This window comes from Pseudophryne corroboree, chromosome 6 (assembly GCF_028390025.1).
Source record: "Pseudophryne corroboree isolate aPseCor3 chromosome 6, aPseCor3.hap2, whole genome shotgun sequence".
Classification (NCBI taxonomy): Eukaryota; Metazoa; Chordata; class Amphibia; order Anura; family Myobatrachidae; genus Pseudophryne; species Pseudophryne corroboree.
In genome coordinates this window covers 221,534,153-221,560,947 of record NC_086449.1, presented here as the reverse complement: position 1 = coordinate 221,560,947, position 26,795 = coordinate 221,534,153, and the positions used below count along the sequence as shown (strand labels likewise).

Sequence of the window (26,795 nt, the reverse complement as noted above, 5' to 3'; positions counted from 1 at the left end):
GCAGGCACAGGTTCAAGTTGAACCCCCATGGGTTACGTTTGCACAGACATTATCCAGTATAGCTGAGCGGATAATGCCAGCTCCTATACTAGGGATAGGTTACCCTATTAACCCTTACATGCAACATTCTACCTGGGGGTTATCACATCCAGTACAGGAATCGGCAGCCTCTCAACAGAAACAGGCTGAAAGGCCGGTGGTAAGTAAATCACATAGACATGAAATAACATCTTCACAATCTACACGTTTCAGATGAGGACTTGTCGGAGGATGAGGAGTCATCGCACTCCGGGTCTGCATACAGAGACGAGGAGGAAGGCCTCAGCTCAGTGGACATTCCTGAGCTAATTAGTGCTATGAAAGCCATTCTGACCTTAGAGGAGGCAGCAGAGCCTATGTTAAAATCTAAGGCATGTGTATTTAAATGTCCCAAAATAGTTAGGACTCCGTTTCCTGGGTCAGAACAGCTGATGGAAGTTATGCAAGATGCTTGGGTTACACCCAGTAAGAAGTTTAGAATTCCAAGGAAATGGAATTCCCATTATCCTCTTCTGGCTGGGGACTGTTTAAAAAGGGAGGTGGCATGTCATCCGACTGGTGCAAAAATCTACATTACCTCTGCCTTCAACATCATTAAATGTCACGGATAGGAAAATAGATGATTTTCTTAAAACCATTTTCTCCTTGTCTGGGGCAATCATAAGACCAGCCAGCCATGAATGAAAAGCAGTGACAGCCTGGGCTGATGCATTGGAGGATCACCTTTCAATGGCATCTAGAGAGCAAAAATCCCATATTACAGATATCAAAGTGGCAGCTATTTTTATGGAAGAAGCAGCTTTGGATATGGGTACAATTGCCTGTCAGGCATCAGCCTCAGCAGTAGCAGCTTGCAGAGCGGTTTGGCTACGTACATGAAAAGCAGACTCAGAATCCAAGAAGGTTCTGGAGTCTTTGCCTTTTACTGGAGATATTCTTTTTGGTAAAGAATTAAACAGTATTTTGGAGTAAGAAGCAGACTCCAAGAAAGTGAAGTTTCCTTCCACACACAAATCCAAGCCTGGATTTCCAGCTTTTCGGCCCTTACGGACTCAAGGAAAAGCAAAAGGAAAGGGTTATGGCAAACAGTCTCAATCTGACAAGTCTGGTAAGACTAAAAAGCATTAGGCTACCAGAGGGCCGGCTTCCAAATCAGAAGATAAGCCATCAGCTTGATGGTGTGGGCCTCCACCTTTGGGACCCCAGGGTGGGTGGCTGACTTCTTCATTTTGCACAGATCTGGCAGCAGTCTACCACAGATGCCTGGGTGCAAGAAGCGGTATCTCACGGTTATGTGTTTGCTTTCAGGAAACTCCCTCCTCAAAGGTTTTTTTGTACCAGCCCATTTTCAGTGGAAATGAAGGCCAGGGCTTTTCAAGAGGCAGTTCAGAAGTTGCTTCAGTCTGGAGTGATAATTCTAGTTCCTCCTGCACAACGAGTACAAGGTTTTTATTCCAACCTTTTTCTAGTCCAGAAGCCAAAAGGATCGTTACGGCCCATATTCAATCTCAAAGTGCTGAACAAGTACATTTGGGTGCCTCAGTTTCATATGGAGACTTAACGTACCATTATTTTGGCCATGGAGCCGGAGGATTTTATGGTATCCCTGGATATCTAGGATGCTTACCTTTATGTTCCTATAGCACTGTCCCATCAGCGCTATCTCAGGTTTGCTATCCTCCAGCAACATATTCAATTTCAGGCCCTACCATTTGGACTGGCCACAGCTCCTAGAGTATTCACCAAAATAATGGTGGTAATGGCTGCTTATGTCTGTCAGTAGACGATTTATTAATCCTGGCACAATCTCTTCAGTGTCATCTGCGACAGACAATAGCTTGTTTGCAGAGACACGGTTGGCTCATAAATTGGGCAAAGTCGTCCCTGGTTCCGTCACAACGGATGGCTCGCTTGGGGGCTGTCTTGGATTCGAGTCTTCAGAGAGTAATTTTACCTCTGAACAAAATATCCAAAATTCAGTCAAGGATTCAGGAGCTGCTACACAGTCAAAAGGTATCCATTCACGCAGCAATGCGTGTGATGGGGTTGATGGTGTTGACGTTCGACATGGTGGAGTATGCTCAGTTCCACTCGAGGCCTCTGCAACGTCTGATCCTTTCCAAATGGAATGGTTTTCATCAGACCATAAAAACGCAGACTATGGTCCTACCTCTGAAAGTAACAAGGTCATTAGACTGGTGGCTACAGACATCCCATCTGGACAAAGGGAGACCCTTTTGGATATCGGATTGGGAAATTCTGACAACGGATGCCAGCCTTCAGGGCTGGGGAGCGGTGTCAGGAAGGAGTTGCTTCCAGGGGCACTGGACCAAGGAAGAAAGTTGGAACTTCGGGCCATATATATGGCACTTATTCAGGCAAAGGACATCCTTCAGGGGAAACCAGTCCAAATCCGCTCGGACAATGCAACGGCAGTAGCGTACCTCAACCATCAGGGAGGAACCCGTAGCCAAAATGCAATGAAGGAGGTAAGTCACACAATAAAGTGGGCAGAAGTTCATCATCCAGCCTTGTCCACAGTGTTCATTCTGGGAGTCCTAAACTGGGAAGCGGATTTTTTCAGTCGACATGCCATTCATGCAAACGAATGGGCTTTACACCCGGAAGTCTTCCAAATTCTGGTAGACAAGTGGGGGTTACCGGAGATAGAACTCATGGCATCCCGTCAGAACAACAAGTTCCCGGATACGGGTCAAGAACAAAGGATCCCAAAGCGAGCTTTGTGGATGCCCTGTCAGTGAGATGGGACTTTCGTCTGGCCTATGTGTTTCCACCAATCGCCGTGTTACCCAGGGTGATGCGAAAGGCAAAACAAGGAAGGGGTGCCGTGATACTAATAGCTCTGGCTTTTTCCCAGAAGACATTGGTACACAGATCTGCAGAGGCTGTCGATGGATGTTCCATTCCTACTCCCTCAACGTCCAGATCTACTGTCTCGGTCCTTGCTATCACAAGCACCTGGATCGACTGTCTTTGACGGCGTAACTCTTGAGACTGCCATCTCAACAGATAATTCAAACTATGCTCAGAGCAAGGAAACCTTCCTCAGCACGCATTTATCACCAAATATGGCAATCCTATATTCAATGGTGCTATGACTGGAAATTTGATCCTAAGTCTTTCAGAGATTCCAGAGTCCTAGCATTCCTTCAGGCAGGAATGGACAAAGGGCCTAATTCAGACCTGATCGCTCCCTAGGCTTTTTTTGCACTGCTGTGAGCAGATAGTCGCTGCCATAGGGGAGTGTACTTTTGCTTTGCAAGTGTGCGATTGCATGTGCAGACGAGCGGTACAAAAACGTTTTGTGCAGTTTCTGAGTTGCCCAGAACTTACTCAGCCACTGCAATCAATTCAGCCTGTCCGGGCCCAGAATTGACGTCGGAGACCCGCCCTGCAAACGCTTGGACACGCCTGCGTTGTTTCCAACCACTCACAGAAAACGGTCAGTTGACACCCGCAAACGCCTTCTTCCTGTCAATCTCCTTGCGATCGGCTGTGCAAATGAATTCTTCATACAATCCATCGCACAGCAACGATCCACTTTGTACCCATGCGACGCGCCTGCGCATTGCGGTGCATGCGCAGTTCTGACCTGATCGCAGCACAGCGAAAAACCTAGCATGCGATCAGGTCTGAATGACCCCTAAAGATCTAAGGGTGGCTTCCTTGAGAGTGCAAGTGTCAGCATTGTCAGTATGATTGCAAAAGAAAATTGCTAACCTACAGGCTGTGCACACTTTTTTCCAGGGAATGCTGCACATCCCACCTCTTTTTGTTCCTCCTACAGTGCCTTGGGACTTAAGTTTAGTGCTAAACGCCCTTCAGGTTGCCCCATTTGAACCACTAAGACGAGTGGATCTTAAATGGTTGACAGCTAAAGTTCTCTTTCGACTGGCTATTTCTTCAGCTAGAAGATTTTCAGATTAGGGGCATTTTTATGTCGCCCTCCTTTTCTTATTTTTTTTATCCAGATAGAGCGGTTCTCAGAACCAAATCTGGGTATCTTCTTAAGGTGGTGTCTAAATTCCACCTTAACAAAGAAATTGTAGTCCCGGCCTTCCAAGGGCCGGACCTTTCTGCGGGAGATCCATCGTTGGACGTAGTCCGTGCTTTAAGGATCTACATGGATCGTACCAGTGCCATCAGAAAAACAGACACTATCTTCATTCTCTACGGATTTCACAAGAGAGGATGGCCTGCTGACAAGCAGACACTGGCAAGGTGGCTTCGAATTATGATTTCAGAAGCATATTCTCAAGCTGATCTCCCTATTCCGGCTAATGTCTCTGCTCACTCTACTCGTAAGGCAGGTCCGTCATGGGCAGCACAACGTGGTGCTTCAGCAGAGCAGATATGTAAGGCAGCCACATGGTCTTCCATTAACACATTGATTAGACGTCATGCCTTGGATACCTTTGCCTCTCAGGACGCTGAATTCGGGCGAAGGATTCTCCTGTCCAATCAGGACCGTCCCCACCACTAAATTGCTTTGGGACATCCCAATGTTATCCAGTGGATAACCTGTGGACCCTGCAGGAGAAATAATCGTTATGGTAGATTTACTGTTGATAACTCCTAAGTCCACAGGGATACCACCCTGACGCACCTGATTTGAGGATCCTTTCACTCACTAACCTCTTCCTTCTTGTACGGAAGGGTGTGCATGTGTGTTCTTCTCGCCGGATTAGGGCTCTCTATGATGCTCCTGCCTTGAGCTTTGGAAAACAACTGAATTGCCTGAGCCAGGAGGCGGGGATATAGGGACAGGCCCGTTGCATTCTGGGAGGCCTAAAGCTTTGATTGTTTGGTGCCAATCCGCTTTCGCTACCTCATATCCCAGTGTTATCCTGTGGACTTCAGTTTAACAGTATAGTGTATACTATACACGCAGTGCCATTGCTACAGGAATTAAATATCACTGGATTTCCTAACCTTTTGTATTCTAGGTTGTTGTCTTTTTCCTATGTCATTGCTTTTACAAATCTCTGCAGTGTTTTGCCTTATAGGAATGGGTGTGGTATAATAGATCGATAATGTTTTAGTCGACAGTCAATAGGTCGACATTGGGTAAGGTTGAAAGGGTCAAAAGGTTAACATGACAATGGTTGACACGTTTATTTTTTTTTTGGCTAAATCTTGTTTATGTAATGTTATATGACCACCATCAGTACAAACCTCTACACTTGCCACTCTGGGCATGGTGGTTTGCTCCGCTACACTCGCCACAGGTACTACTATTCCCAGTAGATGTCCACGTGGATAGTAAATCAAGCAAATTAATGGGAAAACTGGAAAACCCCCAAAAAGTGTCGATCATAGTCACATTGACCTTTTGAGCCTGTCGACCTGATGTATGTTGACCTATTGACTGTCTACCAATACATTGTTATCCATAATCAGTATACCGTAGGAGCTGGCCTTAACCCATTTTAGCCCTGGTGGGTAGTTTTCTATCCATTTTTCAAGATTTTTTGAGGGATGGCTAATTGACCCAATTAAGAAAAATCTGGTGGAATTTTGAAAACTACCCACCTGGGACGAAATGAGTTTGCCCTCATCATGTCCCAGTCATCCTTTTGAGAAGGTGTTAAAGAAGCAATCCCATGAAAAAAATTGTTATTGGTTGCTTATTCAGTGTAATAGAATGGTATGGCAGCAGTGCTCACAGCACAGGTACAGCACACCAAAACACCCTGATTACTCTCCAAAATCTCAGAATTTTGTTTCCAGTCTTATAGGGCTACATATAAAAATCTGCAATCTTGGGGCTAATGTAACCAAAGCAAATGCATTGAAACAACATCAATGTGTATTTTGTCTGCACTGTAATATCTGCCTATCTGTCTTTAAATGACCCTTTGGCAGCCAAACGTATTTTGCCTTTATAGAAGCATTAAAAGCTAGATAATCTGTAGGAAAGCAAAAGACATCAGCTGCTTACTTAAAAGTTTTGTAAGTTCCAAAGATCCAAACACCCTCTCCAGCTACTGACGCTTTCTTAAAATTAACATGTCTAAGAATGAGCTGATCATCTTCCCACCGTCCCGCACGACCTCGCCTCCCACAATTATCTGTTGATGGCACTACTATCTCCACTAGCCCCAAGTGCGCTGTCTTGGAGTAATCCTTGACTTCTCGCTCTCCTTCAAACCAAACATTCAGCACCTCTCACAAACCTGCCGTTTTCATCTCAGAAATATTTCCAGGATCAGACACAGTCACACCCAGGATGCTACTAAGACCCTTATCCACTCACTGGTCATCTCCAGGCTGGACTACTGTAATCTCCTATCTGGCATCCCTGACAAATGCCTTTCTCCACTCCAATCTATCCTCATTGCTGCAGCCCAGCTCATCTTTCACACCAAACGTACTACGTCCACCTCCCCTCTCCTACAAGCCCTTCACTGGCTCCCCTTCCCTTTCAGAATCCAATTATAAGCTTCTCACACTCACAAAGGACTCACCCACTCCTCTCCCATTTACATCTTTGACCTTATCTCCTTTTACACTCCCACCTGTCCTCTTCACTCCGCTAGTACACACCACCACTCCTGCCTACTGATTACTTACACTCCCACCTCCAAGATTTTTCACGTGCTGCTCCCTTTCACTGGAATTGTTTCCCTCTTCCCCTCAGACTCTCTAGCTCTCTACAAAACTTCAAATGGGCTCTCAAGACCCACTTCTTCACTAAATCCAGCCAACTCTCGTCCTAAGCCCTCTGTTAAATGCTCACTGTCGACCCAATTTGTGTCACCCCTGTCTGTACTTGTCCTATATTGTCCTAAACTGTCAAAAGTAATTTTTTTCTTGTTTATGTACTGTGTAATTGGGCGCCACGGATTCCTTGTGGCACCATATAAATGAAGGATAATAATAAGTAATTAAGGGGGAAAATACCTGAGTTAATTTTAGTGAATTTCATAACTCATTAAAGCAGACCCCCTACGTAGTTTAAAAAGCAATTTAACAATACATTTTATTTTAACTCGCATTACTCTGGAACACTAATGGAGAGCAACTGAAACAGGCCCTTTATTCTTTGCCAGTGTCTTTAGTTTGAATGTAAATGGAGATGGAATATTTCCCTGAAATCTTGATAAAATGATGACTGTTGGTTGTAGAAAAGGTTTGCAAACCTGCAGATGAAAGTGTTACTGATCTGTTTGGCTTGCAGTTTTCTAGGTATCTGAAATGCTGTGCACAAAATAATCTGTTTACCCTTGAGCACAGTTTGGAATTACAGAGCTCACCGCTTTTGTTTTGGATTTTTAACAAATTAATTATATAATGCATAAGAAAGCCAGCCCTGTCAGTGCTTGACCACCCCCAATTTATGCTGCTGCTGCTGCTGCCACGATCCATGTCAGTACTTGCCAATTTTCAGTAATCTGGGGAAGGGGGGCTGGGGGTTATAATGTGAACAACTCTCCCATCATTTGAAAAAGTTGTGTAGTATGTTTTGTGCTGATGTCTAACAGCTGTATATGCTGTATATATGATGGGGGGAAAAACTATAACAAAATAGCATTTCCTATTTAGCTTTTTTTTTTTAACTATTTCTTTTGATATTGTCCATTAACAACATATTCAATAGCAAAACAACCTTACATTGTAAGGATTACATATAAGGAAACCCTTTTATTCTTCTACTACAATACAGCCATTCCGCATCAGAAGAATCCAACCACTCTGCATCAGAGTCCGGTAGCCAGTCGGAGAGTGAACATGCCAGCGAATCCAACAGCAGCTCAGAATCATCGGAAAGTCAGTCTGACTCGGAATGCGAATCGACGGGCTCCAAAACACAGGACGTCCAGTCAGATGCAAAAGAAAAGACTGTTCCCAAAAAGGAGAGAATAGCTGATGTGAAAAAGGCAAGATGTGTTATGGACTATAAACAAGTAATGATTTGTCACACACGTCCTTTTTATTCTCTGCTAATGTGTAGTAACTAAGATGTCATGAGGATTGGGGCTTTCCTCACATAAAACACCCTTACCACAGTGTCATAGTAGCTTTGTCCTGTTTGATATACATAGTTATGTATTTGCACAATTGATGGGCAGTAGGATTAGACCTGTGACATCATGATGGCCTTTAGGGCATGATTCAGAGCCTCAGACAATGTTGATTTTTTTTTTTGCATGCTTGAAAATGTCTTAAAGTGTCTACACAAAGATGCTGTTGCCATCAGGACAAATGATTTGAAAGATGCCATGGAAAAGTGATTGGTGGGGACCGGGAGGTGGCTAGAAATGCACATTCATATAGTCAGTTTTGGTGGGGGTGTTGTAGGAGTATTGCAGGTGTGTCCATACAAGCAGCTGCATTCACAGACCTACCTGCAATAGAGGCCATGGTCAGACCAGTTAACCTGCACCTAGAGCTGGTTTCGATGATGTGACCAATTATAGCATATAAGGATGTGTACTGCTCAGAATCAGTCCCTTAGTGGTCATTATACTTCAGTTATGGCAGCTGTGATCTAGTGAATGCTGAAGATACTTTGAAGACTGAGCACATTTCTAGTTTTTGACTGTAACAGTGACTATAGAGTCAGTTACCACTGTATAGGAAATGTCTAATCTAAGGCTTTGGTAAACTATACAACAGCAGCAGAGAAACCTTGCTTTGTAGCATTTGCAATGTTCTCCTTTTATCAGTGTTGTGATGGTGTGAATTGAAACGTGGAGGTGTGTAGCATTTTCATTTGTAAAAAAAAAATGGATTTTTGTCTTACCTATAAATCTTTTTTTCTGAATCCATGGTGGACACTGGGTCCCTGTTTTTTCTTGGTGCTTAGAGGACTGGGCATGTGTTCAGGGCGCTGCATCAGCCAGCTGTGAAGCCAATTTCCCGCACAGCCAGGGACAGATAAGTTGCCCAATCTGGTTCCTGTGGAGGTACAACCACAGGGACAGGCGCATCTGGTGTCTCCGCGAAGCAAAAGTCACAAAGGCCTGTGTGATCTTGCACAGTACAGGAAGAATTTTCTTTGCACGCAGTGAAAGCATACCTGTAGGTGCAAATCAGCAGAGGCCCCTTGTCCTTCTGGGAGGTCTTTGTAGAAGATCCCTTGGAAGACATTCTGACTGAAAAGGGGGGAGACAAAACACACAGACACACTGCAAACAAATTAAGTTTTCTGCGGAGGCAAAGGCACTGAAACTGAAGGACCTCAAATAAACGAACGACTGGTCCTTGTACTGAAAACTGTAAGCCCCAGGTACAGTAAAGGGGCTACATATAAACAAATAAGTAGACACACAGGCAATTAAATGCTAACTTGCAGTACCTAACAAGAAAATATTGCTGAGTGTATATATAGACTATATAGATAAGCAGACAAAATAGATTACACTTAACTATTACAGGAAAGTAATACAATAAGCTGCAGTAACTGCAATATATCTATGAAAACTACAATAGATATGAACAATATAAGCTATACTGCTAAACCTATGCAGTGTCTGTGCTGTAATAAAATGTAGATAGTAAACTACAAGCATAAGGTCCCAAACACCAACAGATGAAGAGGGGTACCAAATAACCACGGTAGCGATATACAAGGGAGACAGGATATACTGTCAGTGCTGACAGGCTCTATGCAGAGGTCTAAGATGGCTCCAAGCTTCCTGTAGAGGTAGGAGAGAGAGAGACCTTTGGTGGAAAAACCAGGGGAGGGACCTGCCAAAAGGGATTGGGGTGGAGAGACAGGAGGGAGCTCCGCCCCCACCCACGCCTGGAACCACCTGTTGTGTAATGGCCTCCTATGTACAGCAGCATCCCTGGTGGTTTGTCGATGGCACTGAGATAACTGTGCACTGCTGCCAGGTGACCATGGTGGCTACTCCCCGCATACAGTTAGCCTCGCCTCAGCTCAGGGTCCCGCTTACCTAACCCCCAGCTGATCACAGCTGCATGAGTCTGCCGGAGCCACTGACCAACAGACCAGTGCACTGACCACCAGTGGAGGCTTTGTAGCAGGCGGCAGCTTGTAGGAGCCAGCAGCGGTTGCGCTTTCCCACCGCTTAATGCAGCTGGTTTAGAGAAGTAAAACAAAACAAAAAAGGAGTTAAGTGGGGCTGCTGCGGCCCCCTGAAAACGTGCCCAGTCCTCGGAGCACCAAGAAAAAAAACGGTCCCAGAGTCCACCAGGATGAAAGAAAAACATATTCATATCTGCCCGGAGACCATATGTCAGTGGTTCTCAAACTATGCCTCAGGGTATTTGCAGGGTTGCCTTGGATTGTTGGTCCAGGACCAGGGGTGCCGTGAAGAAATATTCTGATACTCAAGAGCGCAGTTATTAAAAAAAAGTTTGGGAACCACTGCCATATGTAATTGGTATTTACATGTAAACCTCGCTGCTTGGCAAAGACCGTCTATATCAGGCATTCCCAACCTCAGTCTTCAAGGCACACTAACAGTCCAGGTCTTTAGTGCGATCTATGCTTGAGCACAGGGGATTTATTTAGTACCTCAGTTATTGATTTAACCATCTGTGCTGAAGCCTGGATGTCACTAAAACCTGCACTGTTAGTGGGCCTAGAGGACCGAGGTTGGGAATGCCTGGTCTACATTATAGAAACATGTTTGTCTATCAGACTGTTTTAAAATTCCTCTTATGGTAGAGGCTGGAGGCTCTAACTTGCGCCTCTCTCATTAAGCAAGCCACTACAATATTTTCTCTAACGTCCTAAGTGGATGCTGGGGACTCCGTAAGGACCATGGGGAATAGCGGCTCCGCAGGAGACTGGGCACATCTAAAGAAAGCTTTAGGACTATCTGGTGTGCACTGGCTCCTCCCCCCATGACCCTCCTCCAAGCCTCAGTTAGATTTTTGTGCCCGAACGAGAAGGGTGCACACTAGGTGGCTCTCCTGAGCTGCTTAGTGAAAAGTTTAGTTTTAGGTTTTTTATTTTCAGTGAGACCTGCTGGCAACAGGCTCACTGCATCGAGGGACTAAGGGGAGAAGAAGCGAACTCACCTGCGTGCAGAGTGGATTGGGCTTCTTAGGCTACTGGACATTAGCTCCAGAGGGACGATCACAGGCCCAGCCATGGATGGGTCCCGGAGCCGCGCCGCCGGCCCCCTTACAGAGCCAGAAGACAAAAGAGGTCCGGAAAATCGGCGGCAGAAGACGTCCTGTCTTCAACAAGGTAGCGCACAGCACTGCAGCTGTGCGCCATTGCTCTCAGCACACTTCACACTCCGGTCACTGAGGGTGCAGGGCGCTGGGGGGGGGGCGCCCTGAGACGCAATAAAAACACCTTGGATGGCAAAAAATGCATCACATATAGCTCCTGGGCTATATGGATGCATTTAACCCCTGCCAGAATACATAGAAAAACGGGAGATAAGGCCGCCGATAAGGGGGCGGAGCCTATCTCCTCAGCACACTGGCGCCATTTTCCCTCACAGCTCCGTTGGAGGGAAGCTCCCTGGCTCTCCCCTGCAGTCACTACACTACAGAAAGGGTTAAAAAAGAGAGGGGGGGCACTAATTACGCGCAGTATTAAAGATACAGCAGCTATAAGGGGAAAAACACTTATATAAGGTTATCCCTGTATATATATAGCGCTCTGGTGTGTGCTGGCAAACTCTCCCTCTGTCTCCCCAAAGGGCTAGTGGGGTCCTGTCCTCTATCAGAGCATTCCCTGTGTGTGTGCTGTATGTCGGTACGTTTGTGTCGACATGTATGAGGAGAAAAATGATGTGGAGACGGAGCAGATTGCCTGTAATAGTGATGTCACCCCCTAGGGGGTCGACACCTGAGTGGATGAACTGTTGGAAGGAATTACGTGACAGTGTCAGCTCTGTATAAAAGACAGTGGTTGACATGAGACAGCCGGCTACTCAGCTTGTGCCTGTCCAGACGTCTCATAGGCCGTCAGGGGCTCTAAAGCGCCCGTTACCTCAGATGGCAGATATAGACGCCGACACGGATACTGACTCCAGTGTCGACGGTGAAGAGACAAATGTGACTTCCAGTAGGGCCACACGTTACATGATGGAGGCAATGAAAAATGTTTTACACATTTCTGATAATACGAGTACCACCAAAAAGGGGTATTATGTTCGGTGAGGAAAAACTACCTGTAGTTTTCCTGAATCTGAGAAATTAAATGAGGTGTGTGATGAGGCGTGGGTTTCCCCCGATAACAACTGATAATTTCTAAAAGGTTATTGGCATTATATCCTTTCCCGCCAGAGGTTAGGGTGCGTTGGGAAACACCCCCTAGGGTGGATAAAGCGCTCACACGCTTGTAAGGGCTCTACCCTCTCCTGAGATGGCCGCCCTTAAGGATCCTGCTGATAGAAAGCAGGAGGGTGTCCTAAAATGTATTTACACACATACTGGTGTTATACTGCGACCAGCAATCGCCTCAGCCTGGATGTGCAGTGCTGGGTTGGCGTGGTCGGATTCCCTGACTGAAAATATTGATACCCTAGATAGGGACAGTATATTTTTGCCTATAGAGCATTTAAAAGATGCATTTCTATATATGCGTGATGCACAGCGGAATATTTGCCGACTGGCATCAAGTCTAAGTGCGTTGTCCATTTCTACCAGTAGAGGGTTATGGACACGACAGTGGTCAGGTGATGCGGATTTCAAACGGCATTTGGAAGTATTGCCTTATTAAGGGGAGGAGTTATTTGGGGTCGGTCTTTCAGACCTGGTGGCCACGGCAACAGCTGGGAAATCCACGTTTGTACCCCAGGTCGCCTCTCAACATGAGAAGACGCCGTATTATCAGGCGCAGTCTTTTCGTGGACAAGCGGGCAAAAGGTTCCTCATTTCTGCCCCGTGACAGAGGGAGAGGAAAAAGGCTGCAGAAATCAGCCAGTTCCCGGGAACAGAAACCCTCTCCCGCCTCTGCCAAGCCCTCAGTATGACGCTGGGGCTTTACAAGCAGACTCAGGCACGGTGGGGGGCCCGTCTCAATGAATTTCAGCGCGCAGTGGGCTCACTCGCAAGTAGACCCCTGGATCCTTCAGGTGATATCTCAGGGGTACAAATTGGAATTCGAGACGTCTCCCCCTCGCCGTTTCCTAAAGTCGGCTTTACCGATGTCTCCTTCTGACAGGGAGACAGTTTTGGAAGCCATTCACAAGCTGTATTCCCAGCAGGTGATAATCAAGGTACCCCTCCTGCAACAGGGAACGGGGTATTATTCCACACTGTTGTGGTACCGAAGCCGGACGGCTCGGTGAGACCGATTCTAAATCTAAAATCTTTGAACACTTACATACAGAGGTTCAAATTCAAGATTGAGTCACTCAGAGCAGTGATTGCGAACCTGGAAGAAGGGGACTACATGATGTCTCGGGACATCAAGGATGCTTACCTTCATGTCCAAATTTACCCTTCTCACCAAGGGTACCTCAGGTTTATGGTACAGAACTGTCACTATCAGTTCAGACGCTGCCGTATGGATGGTCCACGGCACCCCGGGTCTTTACCAAGGTAATGACCGAAATGATGATATTCCTTCGAAGGAAGGGAATTTTAGTTATCCCTTACTTGGACGATTCCCTGATAAGGGTAAGATCCAGGGAACAGTTGGAGGTCGGTGTAGCACTATCTCAGGTAGTGTTGCGGCAGCACGATTGGATTCTCAATATTTCAAAATCGCAGCTGGTTCCGACGACTCGTCTTCTGTTCCTAGGGATGATCCTGGACACAGTCCAGAAAAAGGTGTTTCTCCCGGAGGAGAAAGCCAGGGAGTTATCCGAGCTAATCAGGAACCTCCTAAAACCGAGCCAAGTCTCAGTGCATCAATGCACAAGGGTTCTGGGTAAAATGGTGGCTTCCTACGAAGCAATCCCATTCGGCAGATTCCACGCAAGAACTTTCCAGTGGGACCTGCTGGACAAATGGTCCGGGTCGCATCTTCAGATGCATCAGCGGATAACCCTGTCACCAAGAACAAGGGTGTCCCTCCTGTGGTGGTTGCAGAGTGCTCATCTTATAGAGGGCCGCAGATTCGGCATTCAGGACTGGGTCCTGGTGACCACGGATGCCAGCCTGCGAGGCTTGGGAGCAGTCACACAGGGAAGGAATTTCCAGGGCTTATGGTCAAGCCTGGAGACATCACTTCACATAAATATCCTGAAGCTAAGGGCCATTTACAATGCTCTAAGCTTAGCAAGACCTCTGCTTCAAGGTCAGCCGGTGTTGATCCAGTCGGACAACATCACGGCAGTCACCCACGTAAACAGACAGGGTGGCACAAGAAGCAGGAGGGCAATGGCAGAAGCTGCAAGGATTCTTCGCTGGGCGGAAAATCATGTGCTAGCACTGTCAGCAATTCCGGGAGTGGACAACTGGGAAGCAGACTTCCTCAGCATACACGACCTCCACCCGGGAGAGTGGGGACTTCACCCAGAAGTCTTCCACATGATTATAAACTGTTGGGAAAAACTCGACAGGTATTGCGCCAGGTCAAGGGACCCTCAGGCAATAGCTGTAGACGCTCTGGTAACACCGTGGGTGTACCAGTCAGTGTATGTGTTCCCTCATCTGCCTCTCATACCCAAGGTACTGAGATTGATAAGATGGAGAGGAGTAAGCACTATATTCGTGGCTCCGGATTGGCCAAGAAGGACTTGGTAACCGGAACTTCAAGAGATGCTCACGGAGGATCCGTGGCCTCTACCTCTAAGAAGGGACCTGCTCCAGCAAGGACCCTGTCTGTTCCAAGACTTACCGCGGCTGCGTTTGACGGCATGGCGGTTGAACGCCGGATCCTGAAGGAAAAAAGGCATTCCGGATGAAGTCATCCCTATCCTGATCAAAGCCAGGAAGGATGTAACCGCAAAACATTATCACCGCATTTGGCGAAAATATGTTGCGTGGTGCGAGGCCAGTAAGGCCCGACGGAGGAAATTCAACTGGGTCGATTCCTACATTTCCTGCAAACAGGAGTGTCTATGGGCCTGAAATTGGGGTCCATTAAGGTTCAAATTTCGGCCCTGTCGATTTTCTTCCAAAAAGAACTAGCTTCAGTCCCTGAAGTTCAGACGTTGTAAAAGGGGTACTGCATATACAGCCTCCTTTTGTGCCTCCAGTGGCACCTTGGGATCTCAATGTAGTTTTTGGGTTCCAAAAGTCACATTGGTTTGAACCACTTAAATCTGTGGAGTTAAAATATCTCACATGGAAAGTGGTCATGCTGTTGGCCCTGGCCTGGGCCAGGCGCGTGTCAGAATTGTCCGCTTTATCCTGTAAAAGCCCTTATCTGATTTTCCATTCGGACAGGGCGGAATTGAGGACTCGTCCTCAGTTTCTCCCTAAGGTGGTTTTCAGCGTTTCACCTGAACCAACCTATTGTGGTGCCCGCGGCTACTAGGGACTTGGAGGACTCCAAGTTGCTAGACGTTGTCAGGGCCCTGAAAATATATGTTTCCAGGACGGCTGGAGTCAGAAAATCTGACTCGCTGTTTATCCTGTATGCACCCAACAAGCTGGGTGCTCCTGCTTCTAAGCAGACTATTGCTCGTTGGATTTGTAGTACAATTCAGCTTGCACATTCTGTGGCAGGCCTGCCACAGCCAAAAATCTGTAAATGCCCACTCCACAAGGAAGATGGGCTCATCTTGGGCGGCTGCCCGAGGGGTCTCGGCTTTACAACTTTGCCGAGCAGCTACTTGGTCAGGAGCAAATACGTTTGTAAAATTCTACAAAATTGATACCCTGGCTGAGGAGGATCTGGAGTTCTCTCATTTGGTGCTGCAGAGTCATCCGCACTCTCCCGCCCGTTTGGGAGCTTTGGTATAATCCCCATGGTCCTTACGGAGTCCCCAGCATCCACTTAGGACGTTAGAGAAAATAAGAATTTACTTACCGATAATTCTATTTCTCGTAGTCCGTAGTGGATGCTGGGCGCCCATCCCAAGTGCGGATTGTCTGCAATACTGGTACATAGTTATTGTTACCAAAAAATCGGGTTATTGCTGTAGTGAGCCATCTTTTCTAGAGGCTCCTCTGTTATCATGCTGTTAACTGGGTTTAGATCACGAGTTGTACGGTGTGATTGGTGTGGCTGGTATGAGTCTTACCCGGGATTCAAAATCCTTCCTTATTGTGTACGCTCGTCCGGGCACAGTATCCTAACTGAGGCTTGGAGGAGGGTCATAGGGGGAGGAGCCAGTACACACCAGGTAGTTCTAAAGCTTTACTTTTGTGCCCAGTCTCCTGCGGAGCCGCTATTCCCCATGGTCCTTACGGAGTCCCCAGCATCCACTACGGACTACGAGAAATAGAATTATCGGTAAGTAAATTCTTATTTTAAAATCGCTATTATGTTCATTTATGGTGACTAAAGAATTTTTAGAATTATTGGGGTAAATTTACTAAGATGGGAGTTCTATTTAAAATGGGATGTTGCCCATAGCAAATCAATCCGGTTCCAGGTATTATCTTTTAGAAGGTGCTAGATAAATGATAACCAATCTGATTATTTTTTTTAAATTCAAGGGTGATGTTTACTGATAAAAGTATTAAAATCTGGATTTTTGTTGTCCTGCAAGTTAATTCTTGAATACACACATACAGGTATAAGATGAATTTGAGTGATATAATCTAAGGTGCAGTTGCATCTAAAATAATAAAAAGGGATCTTCCATTGAGTTAAGATGGCCATACACCTAAAGATTTATTGTCCCAATATGGCTGGTTGGAACGGAAATCTGGTAATGTATGGGAGCAAATGACAATTGACCATTTGCTCCAAAATTCCGGAAAAATTATAAAAATGGTGGTTTAGCCAAATTGGTTGGTTGTTTTTCCGTGTTTGGGAGCAAATGGTCAATCGTAATTTGCTCCTATATTTTACCAGATTTTCATTCCAACCAGTCAGATTGGACAATGAGGGGTCTATTCATGAAGCAGTGAAGAAGTGAGCCAGTGGAGAAGTTGCCCATGGCAACCAATCAGCATTGAAATAACATTTATAATTTACATACAATACAATTGTACAGAGAAGCTGATTGGTTGCCATAGGCAACTTCTCCACAGGTTCACTTCTCCACACTTTTCACTGCTTCATGAATAGGCCCCTGAAACTTTAGGTGGATGGCCAGTCTTACTCGTTGGCAGTCCAGCTACAGTAGGGATCACTGTCACAGCAACACCCATGCAGATTGTAATTTTGTTTCGGGTCATATTTCTTTTTCATCCACTAGGGGTCACTGGAGTACTCTTGGGATATGGACGGTGTTAGCAAAGACTGGGCACTGAATATTCAAATTTCAGTAACTCTCTCCTCCCCTCCATACTCCCAGAATACCCCAGTGTTTTTTCTGTGCTCACATGGACAGGAAGCACAAGTGTGGACCTCCAGAGGGGGACATACATTTTTTACTTTTAAATATTTTTGTTTTATTTTTTATACATTACAATCCTTTCCCAGCTTACACAAAAGCTATGGGTCCAGGATTACAGAAGCTGCTGCGTGCAGCTCTTGGCGTGTCGGGCCTCACAAAGGAGCCCCCTCACAGCCACAAGCAGCTCAGCTAACAACAGCTGAGACTGCAGAAAGGACTGAACGGAGCTTGCTGGAAGAAGCCCCGTCAGAGTCCAAGTACATCAGCTACCTTTAGCTGAGAATGCAGAACGGAGCTTGCTGTAGAAGCCCCGTCAGAGCACAGGAACCAAGGTATTTATGACCGGGGCGGTCAGCTCACGCTGCCGCCCCGCCGTGTGGGGGGACTGCTCTGTGCGTCGCCCCAGGCAACCCGCTGCTCCGTCCCCGCCACCGCTGTTATCAGCTCCCCGGCGCCGCTCCCCTATTCCCGGCCGCCGCTCCCCTATTCCCGGCCGCCGCTCCGAGGGATGCGCTGGACGGCCGCTACAGGCGCCGTTCCCAGCGCTCCCTGCCTGTAATGCAATCAGACCGCGGACAGCGTTCAGTGCTGCCGTGGTCTGTTCCTGTAACGGCCGGAGGCTTAGGGGAAGGTAACTACTCAGACCGCGGATGGCGTTCACTGTAGCCGCGGTCTGTCTCCATAACGGCCGGCAGCTCAACTGCCAGCGCTCCCTGCACAGACCGCGGACAGTGCACACTGCTGCCGCGGTCTGTCCCTGTGAAACAGCCCTCTTAACTAGTGGGCTCATGCTGGGCAGTCAGGAGTTTCCCTGTCCCTATTACATGTAGCGCAACTGCAGGGGGGGGGGAGATTATGCCACAGCAGCAGCAATAGATCTATACTACAAAAAGGGGCTGCATTGTGTTATCTATGCATTCGTGTAGCATTTGTTATATCATACAAGATGTTATACCATAGAAAATGTATTTCTCTATCGTCCTAGTGGATGCTGGGGTTCCTGAAAGGACCATGGGGGGAATAGCGGCTCCGCAGGAGACAGGGCACAAAAAGTAAAGCTTTCCGATCAGGTGGTGTGCACTGGCTCCTCCCCCTATGACCCTCCTCCAAGCCTCAGTTAGATTTTTGTGCCCGGCCGAGAAGGGTGCAATCTAGGTGGCTCTCCTAAAGAGCTGCTTAGAAAAGTTTAGCTTAGGTTTTTTATTTTACAGTGAGTCCTGCTGGCAACAGGATCACTGCAACGAGGGACTTAGGGGAGAGGAAGTGAACTCACCTGCGTGCAGGATGGATTGGCTTCTTGGCTACTGGACATCAGCTCCAGAGGGACGATCACAGGTACAGCCTGGATGGTCACCGGAGCCTCGCCGCCGGCCCCCTTGCAGATGCTGAAACAAGAAGAGGTCCAGAATCGGCGGCAGAAGACTCCTCAGTCTTCTAAAGGTAGCGCACAGCACTGCAGCTGTGCGCCATTTTCCTCTCAGCACACTTCACACGGCAGTCACTGAGGGTGCAGGGCGCTGGGAGGGGAGCGCCCTGGGAGGCAAATGAAAACCTATTTGGCTAAAAAATACCTCACATATAGCCTCCGGGGGCTATATGGAGATATTTAACCCCTGCCAGAATCCACTAAAGAGCGGGAGACGAGCCCGCCGTAAAAGGGGCGGGGCCTATCTCCTCAGCACACAGCGCCATTTTCCTTACACAGCTCCGCTGGTCAGGACGGCTCCCAGGTCTCTCCCCTGCACTGCACTACAGAAACAGGGTAAAACAAGAGAGGGGGGGCAAAATAGTGGCAAAAATTATATTATAAAAGCAGCTATACAGGGAGCACTTATTATAAGGCTATCCCTGTCATATATAGCGCTTTGGTGTGTGCTGGCAGACTCTCCCTCTGTCTCCCCAAAGGGCTAGTGGGGTCCTGTCTTCGTTAAGAGCATTCCCTGTGTGTCTGCTGTGTGTCGGTACGTGTGTGTCGACATGTATGAGGACGATATTGGTGTGGAGGCGGAGCAATTGCCAAATATGGGGATGTCACCTCCTAGGGGGTCGACACCAGAATGGATGCCTTTATTTTTGGAATTACGGGATAGTGTCAACACGCTAAAGCAGTCGTTTGACGACATGAGACGGCCGGACAATCAATTAGTGCCTGTCCAGGCGCCTCAAACACCGTCAGGGGCTGTAAAACGCCCTTTGCCTCAGTCGGTCGACACAGACCCAGACACAGGCACTGATTCCAGTGGCGACGGTGACGAATCAACCGTATTTTCCAGTAGGGCCACACGTTATATGATTTTGGCAATGAAGGAGGCGTTACATTTAGCTGATACTACAGGTACCACTAAACAGGGTATTATGTGGGGTGTGAAAAAACTACCTATAGTTTTTCCTGAATCAGAAGAACTAAATGAGGTGTGTGATGAAGCGTGGGTTGCCCCCGATAAAAAGATGCTAATTTCAAAGAAGTTATTGGCTTTATACCCTTTCCCGCCAGAGGTTAGGGCGCGCTGGGAAACACCTCCTAGGGTGGACAAGGCGCTCACACGCTTATCTAAACAAGTGGCGTTACCCTCTCCTGAGACGGCCGCACTTAAAGATCCAGTAGATAGGAGGATGGAAAATATCCAAAAAAGTATATACACACATACAGGTGTTATACTACGACCAGCTATAGCGACAGCCTGGATGTGCAGTGCTGGAGTAGCTTGGTCAGAGTCCCTGATTGAAAATATTGATACCCTGGATAGGGACAATGTTTTACTGTCTTTAGAGCAAATAAAGGATGCATTTCTTTATATGCGTGATGCACAGAGGGATATCTGCACACTGGCATCACGGGTAAGTGCTATGTCCATTTCGGCCAGAAGAAGTTTATGGACGCGACAGTGGTCAGGCGATGCGGACTCAAAACGGCATATGGAAGTTTTGCCGTATAAAGGGGAGGAGTTATTTGGAGTCGGTCTATCAGATTTGGTGGCCACGGCTACAGCCGGGAAATCCACCTTTTTACCTCAAGTTACTCCCCAACAGAAAAAGACACCGACTTTTCAACCGCAGCCCTTTCGTTCCTTTAAAAACAAGAGAGCAAAGGGATATTCATATCTGCCACGAGGCAGAGGAAGGGGGAAGAGACAGCAACAGGCAGCTCCTTCCCAGGAACAGAAGCCCTCCCCCGCTTCTACAAAAGCCTCAGCATGACGCTGGGGCTTCTCAAGCGGACTCGGGGGCGGTGGGCGGTCGTCTCAAGAATTTCAGCGCGCAGTGAGCTCACTCGCAGGTAGATCCCTGGATCCTGCAGATAATATCTCAGGGATACAGGTTGGAACTAGAGACAGATCCACCTCGCCGTTTCCTGAAGTCTGCTTTACCAACGTCCCCCTCCGAAAGGGAGACGGTCTTGGAAGCCATTCACAAGCTGTACTCTCAGCAGGTGATAGTCAAGGTACCTCTTCTACAACAAGGAAAGGGGTATTATTCCACTCTATTTGTGGTACCGAAGCCGGATGGCTCGGTAAGACCTATTCTAAATCTGAAGTCCTTGAACCTGTACATAAAGAAGTTCAAGTTCAAGATGGAGTCACTCAGAGCAGTGATAGCGAACCTGGAAGAAGGGGACTTTATGGTATCCTTGGACATCAAGGATGCGTACCTCCACGTTCCAATTTACCCCTCACACCAGGGGTACCTCAGGTTCGTCGTACAAAACTGTCACTATCAGTTTCAGACGCTGCCGTTCGGATTGTCCACGGCACCTCGGGTCTTTACAAAGGTAATGGCCGAGATGATGATTCTTCTTCGAAGAAAAGGCGTATTAATTATCCCATACTTGGACGATCTCCTGATAAGGGCAAGGTCCAGAGAACAGCTAGAGATGGGATTAGCACTGTCTCAAGAAGTGCTAAAACAGCACGGGTGGATTCTGAATATTCCAAAATCCCAGTTAATGCCAACAACTCGTCTGCTGTTCCTAGGGATGATTCTGGACACGGTTCAGAAAAAGGTTTTTCTCCCGGAGGAAAAAGCCAAGGAGTTATCCGAGCTTGTCAGGAACCTCCTAAAACCAGGAAAGGTGTCTGTACATCAATGCACAAGAGTCCTGGGAAAAATGGTGGCTTCTTACGAAGCAATTCCATTCGGCAGATTCCACGCAAGAATTTTCCAGAGGGATCTGTTGGACAAATGGTCAGGGTCGCATCTTCAGATGCACCAGCGGATAACCCTGTCTCCAAGGACAAGGGTATCTCTTCTGTGGTGGTTGCAGAGTGCTCATCTATTGGAGGGCCGCAGATTCGGCATACAGGATTGGATCCTGGTGACCACGGACGCCAGCCTGAGAGGCTGGGGAGCAGTCACACAAGGAAGAAACTTCCAGGGAGTGTGGACGAGCCTGGAAACGTCTCTTCACATAAACATTCTGGAACTAAGAGCAATCTACAATGCTCTAAGCCAGGCAGAACCTCTGCTTCAGGGAAAACCGGTGTTGATCCAGTCGGACAACATCACGGCAGTCGCCCATGTGAACAGACAGGGCGGCACAAGAAGCAGGAGTGCAATGGCAGAAGCTGCAAGGATTCTTCGCTGGGCAGAGAATCATGTGATAGCACTGTCAGCAGTGTTCATCCCGGGAGTGGACAACTGGGAAGCAGACTTCCTCAGCAGACACGACCTTCACCCGGGAGAGTGGGGACTTCATCCAGAAGTCTTCCACATGCTGGTAACCCGTTGGGAAAGACCAATGGTGGACATGATGGCGTCTCGCCTCAACAAAAAACTGGACAGGTATTGCGCCAGGTCAAGAGATCCGCAGGCAATAGCTGTGGACGCGCTGGTAACGCCTTGGGTGTACCAGTCGGTGTATGTGTTTCCTCCTCTGCCTCTCATACCAAAAGTATTGAGAATTATACGGCAAAGAGGCGTAAGAACGATACTAGTGGTTCCGGATTGGCCAAGAAGGACTTGGTACCCGGAACTTCAAGAGATGATCACGGAAGATCCGTGGCCTCTACCTCTAAGGAGGGACTTGCTTCAGCAGGGTCCCTGTCTGTTTCAAGACTTACCGCGGCTGCGTTTGACGGCATGGCGGTTGAACGCCGGATCCTAAAGGAAAAAGGCATGCCGGAAGAAGTCATTCCTACTTTGATTAAAGCAAGGAAGGAAGTAACCGTGCAACATTATCACCGCATTTGGCGAAAATATGTTGCGTGGTGCGATGATCGGAGTGCTCCGACGGAGGAATTTCATCTGGGTCGATTCCTACATTTCCTGCAATCAGGATTGTCTATGGGTCTCAAATTGGGATCTATTAAGGTTCAAATTTCGGCCCTGTCGATTTTCTTCCAGAAAGAATTGGCTTCAGTCCCTGAAGTCCAGACTTTTGTTAAGGGAGTGCTGCATATACAGCCTCCTGTGGTGCCTCCAGTGGCACCGTGGGATCTCAATGTGGTTTTGGACTTTCTAAAATCTCATTGGTTTGAACCACTAAAAAAAGGTGGATTTGAAATATCTCACATGGAAAGTGACCATGCTACTAGCCCTGGCTTCGGCCAGGAGAGTGTCAGAACTGGCAGCTTTATCTTACAAAAGCCCATATCTGATTTTCCATTCGGACAGGGCGGAACTGCGGACTCGTCCGCATTTTCTCCCTAAGGTGGTGTCAGCATTTCATCTGAACCAGCCTATTGTAGTGCCTGCGGCTACAAGTGACTTGGAGGACTCCAAGTTACTGGACGTTGTCAGAGCATTGAAAATATATATTGCAAGGACAGCTGGAGTCAGAAAATCTGACTCGTTGTTTATATTGTATGCACCCAACAAGATGGGTGCTCCTGCGTCTAAGCAGACGATTGCTCGTTGGATCTGTAGCACAATCCAACTTGCACATTCTGTGGCAGGCCTGCCACAGCCTAAATCTGTAAAGGCCCACTCCACAAGGAAGGTGGGCTCATCTTGGGCGGCTGCCCGAGGGGTCTCGGCATTACAACTTTGCCGAGCAGCTACGTGGTCAGGGGAGAACACGTTTGTAAAATTTTACAAATTTGATACTCTGGCTAAGGAGGACCTGGAGTTCTCTCATTCGGTGCTGCAGAGTCATCCGCACTCTCCCGCCCGTTTGGGAGCTTTGGTATAATCCCCATGGTCCTTTCAGGAACCCCAGCATCCACTAGGACGATAGAGAAAATAAGAATTTACTTACCGATAATTCTATTTCTCGGAGTCCGTAGTGGATGCTGGGCGCCCATCCCAAGTGCGGATTATCTGCAATAATTGTACATAGTTATTGTTAACTAATTCGGGTTATTGTTGTAGGGAGCCATCTTTCAGAGGCTCCTCTGTTATCATACTGTTAACTGGGTTTAGATCACAAGTTGTACGGTGTGATTGGTGTGGCTGGTATGAGTCTTACCCGGGATTCAAAATTCCTCCCTTATTGTGTACGCTCGTCCGGGCACAGTACCTAACTGAGGCTTGGAGGAGGGTCATAGGGGGAGGAGCCAGTGCACACCACCTGATCGGAAAGCTTTACTTTTTGTGCCCTGTCTCCTGCGGAGCCGCTATTCCCCCCATGGTCCTTTCAGGAACCCCAGCATCCACTACGGACTCCGAGAAATAGAATTATCGGTAAGTAAATTCTTATTATAAAATACTGTATGTATATATGGGCATGTAAGAAAATATGCTATATGTTCTTTAACTATAAGCACATGGATGGAGGCCATTTTAATCATACTTTCTGTTTCTTTTCCAGAACGTTCCTGTCCTACAACACTGCTCCACCGGATGGCGCAGGGGTGTTGGTAGGAATTTTTGAATCAGGTTTCTTATGGTCTGGCCACGTGCACTGCATTTTGACCATATGCACATTTTCGCAATTTTACTGAGGTGGAATTGGTCTGTCTTTGTCTATTTATTTGTCTGGTTACATAATAAGTAAGTCACCAGCAAAGACGGGAAAGTTGTTTCAATATTTTATACTCCCATTTCTCTAACGTCCTAGTGGATGCTGGGGACTCCGAAAGGACCATGGGGAATAGCGGCTCCGCAGGAGACTGGGCACAAAGTAAAAGCTTTAGGACTAGCTGGTGTGCACTGGCTCCTCCCCCTATGACCCTCATCCAAGCCTCAGTTAAGATTTTGTGCCCGAACGAGAAGGGTGCAATCTAGGTGGCTCTCCTGAGCTGCTTAGAGTAAAAGTTTAAATAGGTTTTTTTATTTTCAGTGAGACCTGCTGGCAACAGGCTCACTGCATCGAGGGACTAAGGGGAGAAGAAGCGAACTCACCTGCGTGCAGAGTGGATTGGACTTCTTAGGCTACTGGACATTAGCTCCAGAGGGACGATCACAGGCCCAGCCATGGATGGGTCCCGGAGCCGCGCCGCCGGCCCCCTTACAGAGCCAGAAGAGTGAAGAGGTCCGGAAAATCGGCGGCAGAAGACGTCCTGTCTTCAATAAGGTAGCGCACAGCACCGCAGCTGTGCGCCATTGCTCTCAGCACACTTCACACTCCGGTCACTGAGGGTGCAGGGCGCTGGGGGGGGCGCCCTGGGACGCAATGAAAATACCTTAAATGGCTAAAAATACATCACATATAGCTCCTGGGCTATATGGATGTATTTAACCCCTGCCAGTTTTCCACAAAAAAGCGGGAGAAAGGCCGCCGAAAAAGGGGCGGAGCCTATCTCCTCAGCACAGCGCCATTTTTTCCTCACAGCTCCGTTGAGGAAGGCTCCCTGACTCTCCCCTGCAGTCCTGCACTACAGAAACAGGGTAAAACAAGAGAGGGGGGGCACTAAATTGGCATATTAATATATACAGCAGCTATATTAGGGAAAAACACTTATATAAGGTTATCCCTGTATATATATAGCGCTCTGGTGTGTGCTGGCAAACTCTCCCTCTGTCTCCCCAAAGGGCTAGTGGGGTCCTGTCCTCTGTCAGAGCATTCCCTGTGTGTGTGCTGTGTGTCGGTACGCTGTGTCGACATGTATGAGGAGGAAAATGGTGTGGAGGCGGAGCAATTGCCTGTGTTAGTGATGTCACCCCCTAGGGAGTCGACACCTGACTGGATGGTCTTATGGAAAGAATTACGTGATAGTGTCGGCACTTTACAAAAGACTGTTGACGACATGAGACAGCCGGCAAATCAGTTAATACCTGTACAGGCGTCTCAAACACCGTCAGGGGCTATAAAACGCCCGTTACCTCAGGTCGATACAGACACTGACACGGACACTGACTCCAGTGTCGACGGTGAGGAAACAAACGTATTTTCCAGTAGGGCCACACGTTACATGATCACGGCAATGAAGGAGGTTTTGAACATTTCTGATACTACAAGTACCACAAAAAAGTGTATTATGTGGGGTGTGAAAAAACTACCCGTAGTTTTTCCTGAATCAGATGAATTAAATGAGGTGTGTGATGAAGCGTGGGTTTCCCCCGATAAAAAACTGCTAATTTCTAAAAAATTATTGGCATTATACCCTTTCTCGCCAGAGGTTAGGGCGCGTTGGGAAACACCCCCTAGCGTAGATAAGGCGCTCACACGCTTATCAAAACAAGTGGCGTTACCGTCTCCTGATACGGCCGCCCTCAAGGAACCAGCTGATAGGAAGCTGGAAAATATCCTTAAAAGTATATACACACATACTGGTATTATACTGCGACCAGCAATCGCCTCAGCCTGGATGTGCAGTGCTGGGGTGGCTTGGTCGGATTCCCTGACTGAAAATATTGATACCCTGGACAGGGACAATATATTATTGACTATAGAGCATTTAAAGGATGCATTTCTATATATGCGAGATGCACAGAGGGATATTTGCACTCTGGCATCAAGAGTAAGTGCGATGTCCATTTCTGCCAGAAGAGGATTATGGACGCGACAGTGGTCAGGGGATGCGGATTCCAAACAGCATATGGAAGTATTGCCGTATAAAGGGGAGGAGTTATTTGGGGTCGGTCTATCGGACCTGGTGGCCACGGCAACGGCTGGAAAATCCACCTTTTTACCCCAAGTCACCTCGCAGCAGAAAAAGATACCGTCTTTTCAGGCTCAGTCCTTTCGTCCCCATAAGGGCAAGCGGGCAAAAGGCCACTCATATCTGCCCCGGGGCAGAGGAAGGGGAAAAAGACTGCAGCAAACAGCCTCTTCCCACGAACAGAAGCCCTCCCCCGCTTCTGCCAAGTCCTCAGCATGACGCTGGGGCCTTACAAGCGGACTCAGGCACGGTGGGGGCCCGTCTCAAGAATTTCAGCGCGCAGTGGGCTCACTCGCAAGTGGACCCCTGGATCCTGCAGGTAGTATCTCAGGGGTACAAATTGGAATTCGAGACGTCTCCCCCTCCCCGGTTCCTGAAGTCTGCTTTACCAACGTCTCCCCCCGACAGGGAGGCGGTA

The 26,795-nt window shown here is 47.6% G+C and overlaps 1 protein-coding gene across 4 annotated transcripts in view; it reads left to right on the top strand.

Moving 5' to 3' along the window:
• Positions 1-26,795, top strand: part of CHD2 (chromodomain helicase DNA binding protein 2) — a 241,660-nt gene that overhangs the window by 53,581 nt on the left and 161,284 nt on the right. For 3 of the 4 annotated variants that reach the window (XM_063925729.1, XM_063925730.1, XM_063925728.1), the window contains exon 3: positions 7,727-7,967. In XM_063925729.1, coding sequence (XP_063781799.1) covers positions 7,727-7,967 — 241 coding nt within the window. The remainder of the gene's footprint in view (positions 1-7,726; positions 7,968-26,795) is intronic. The other variant, XM_063925731.1, reaches the window with a different exon arrangement.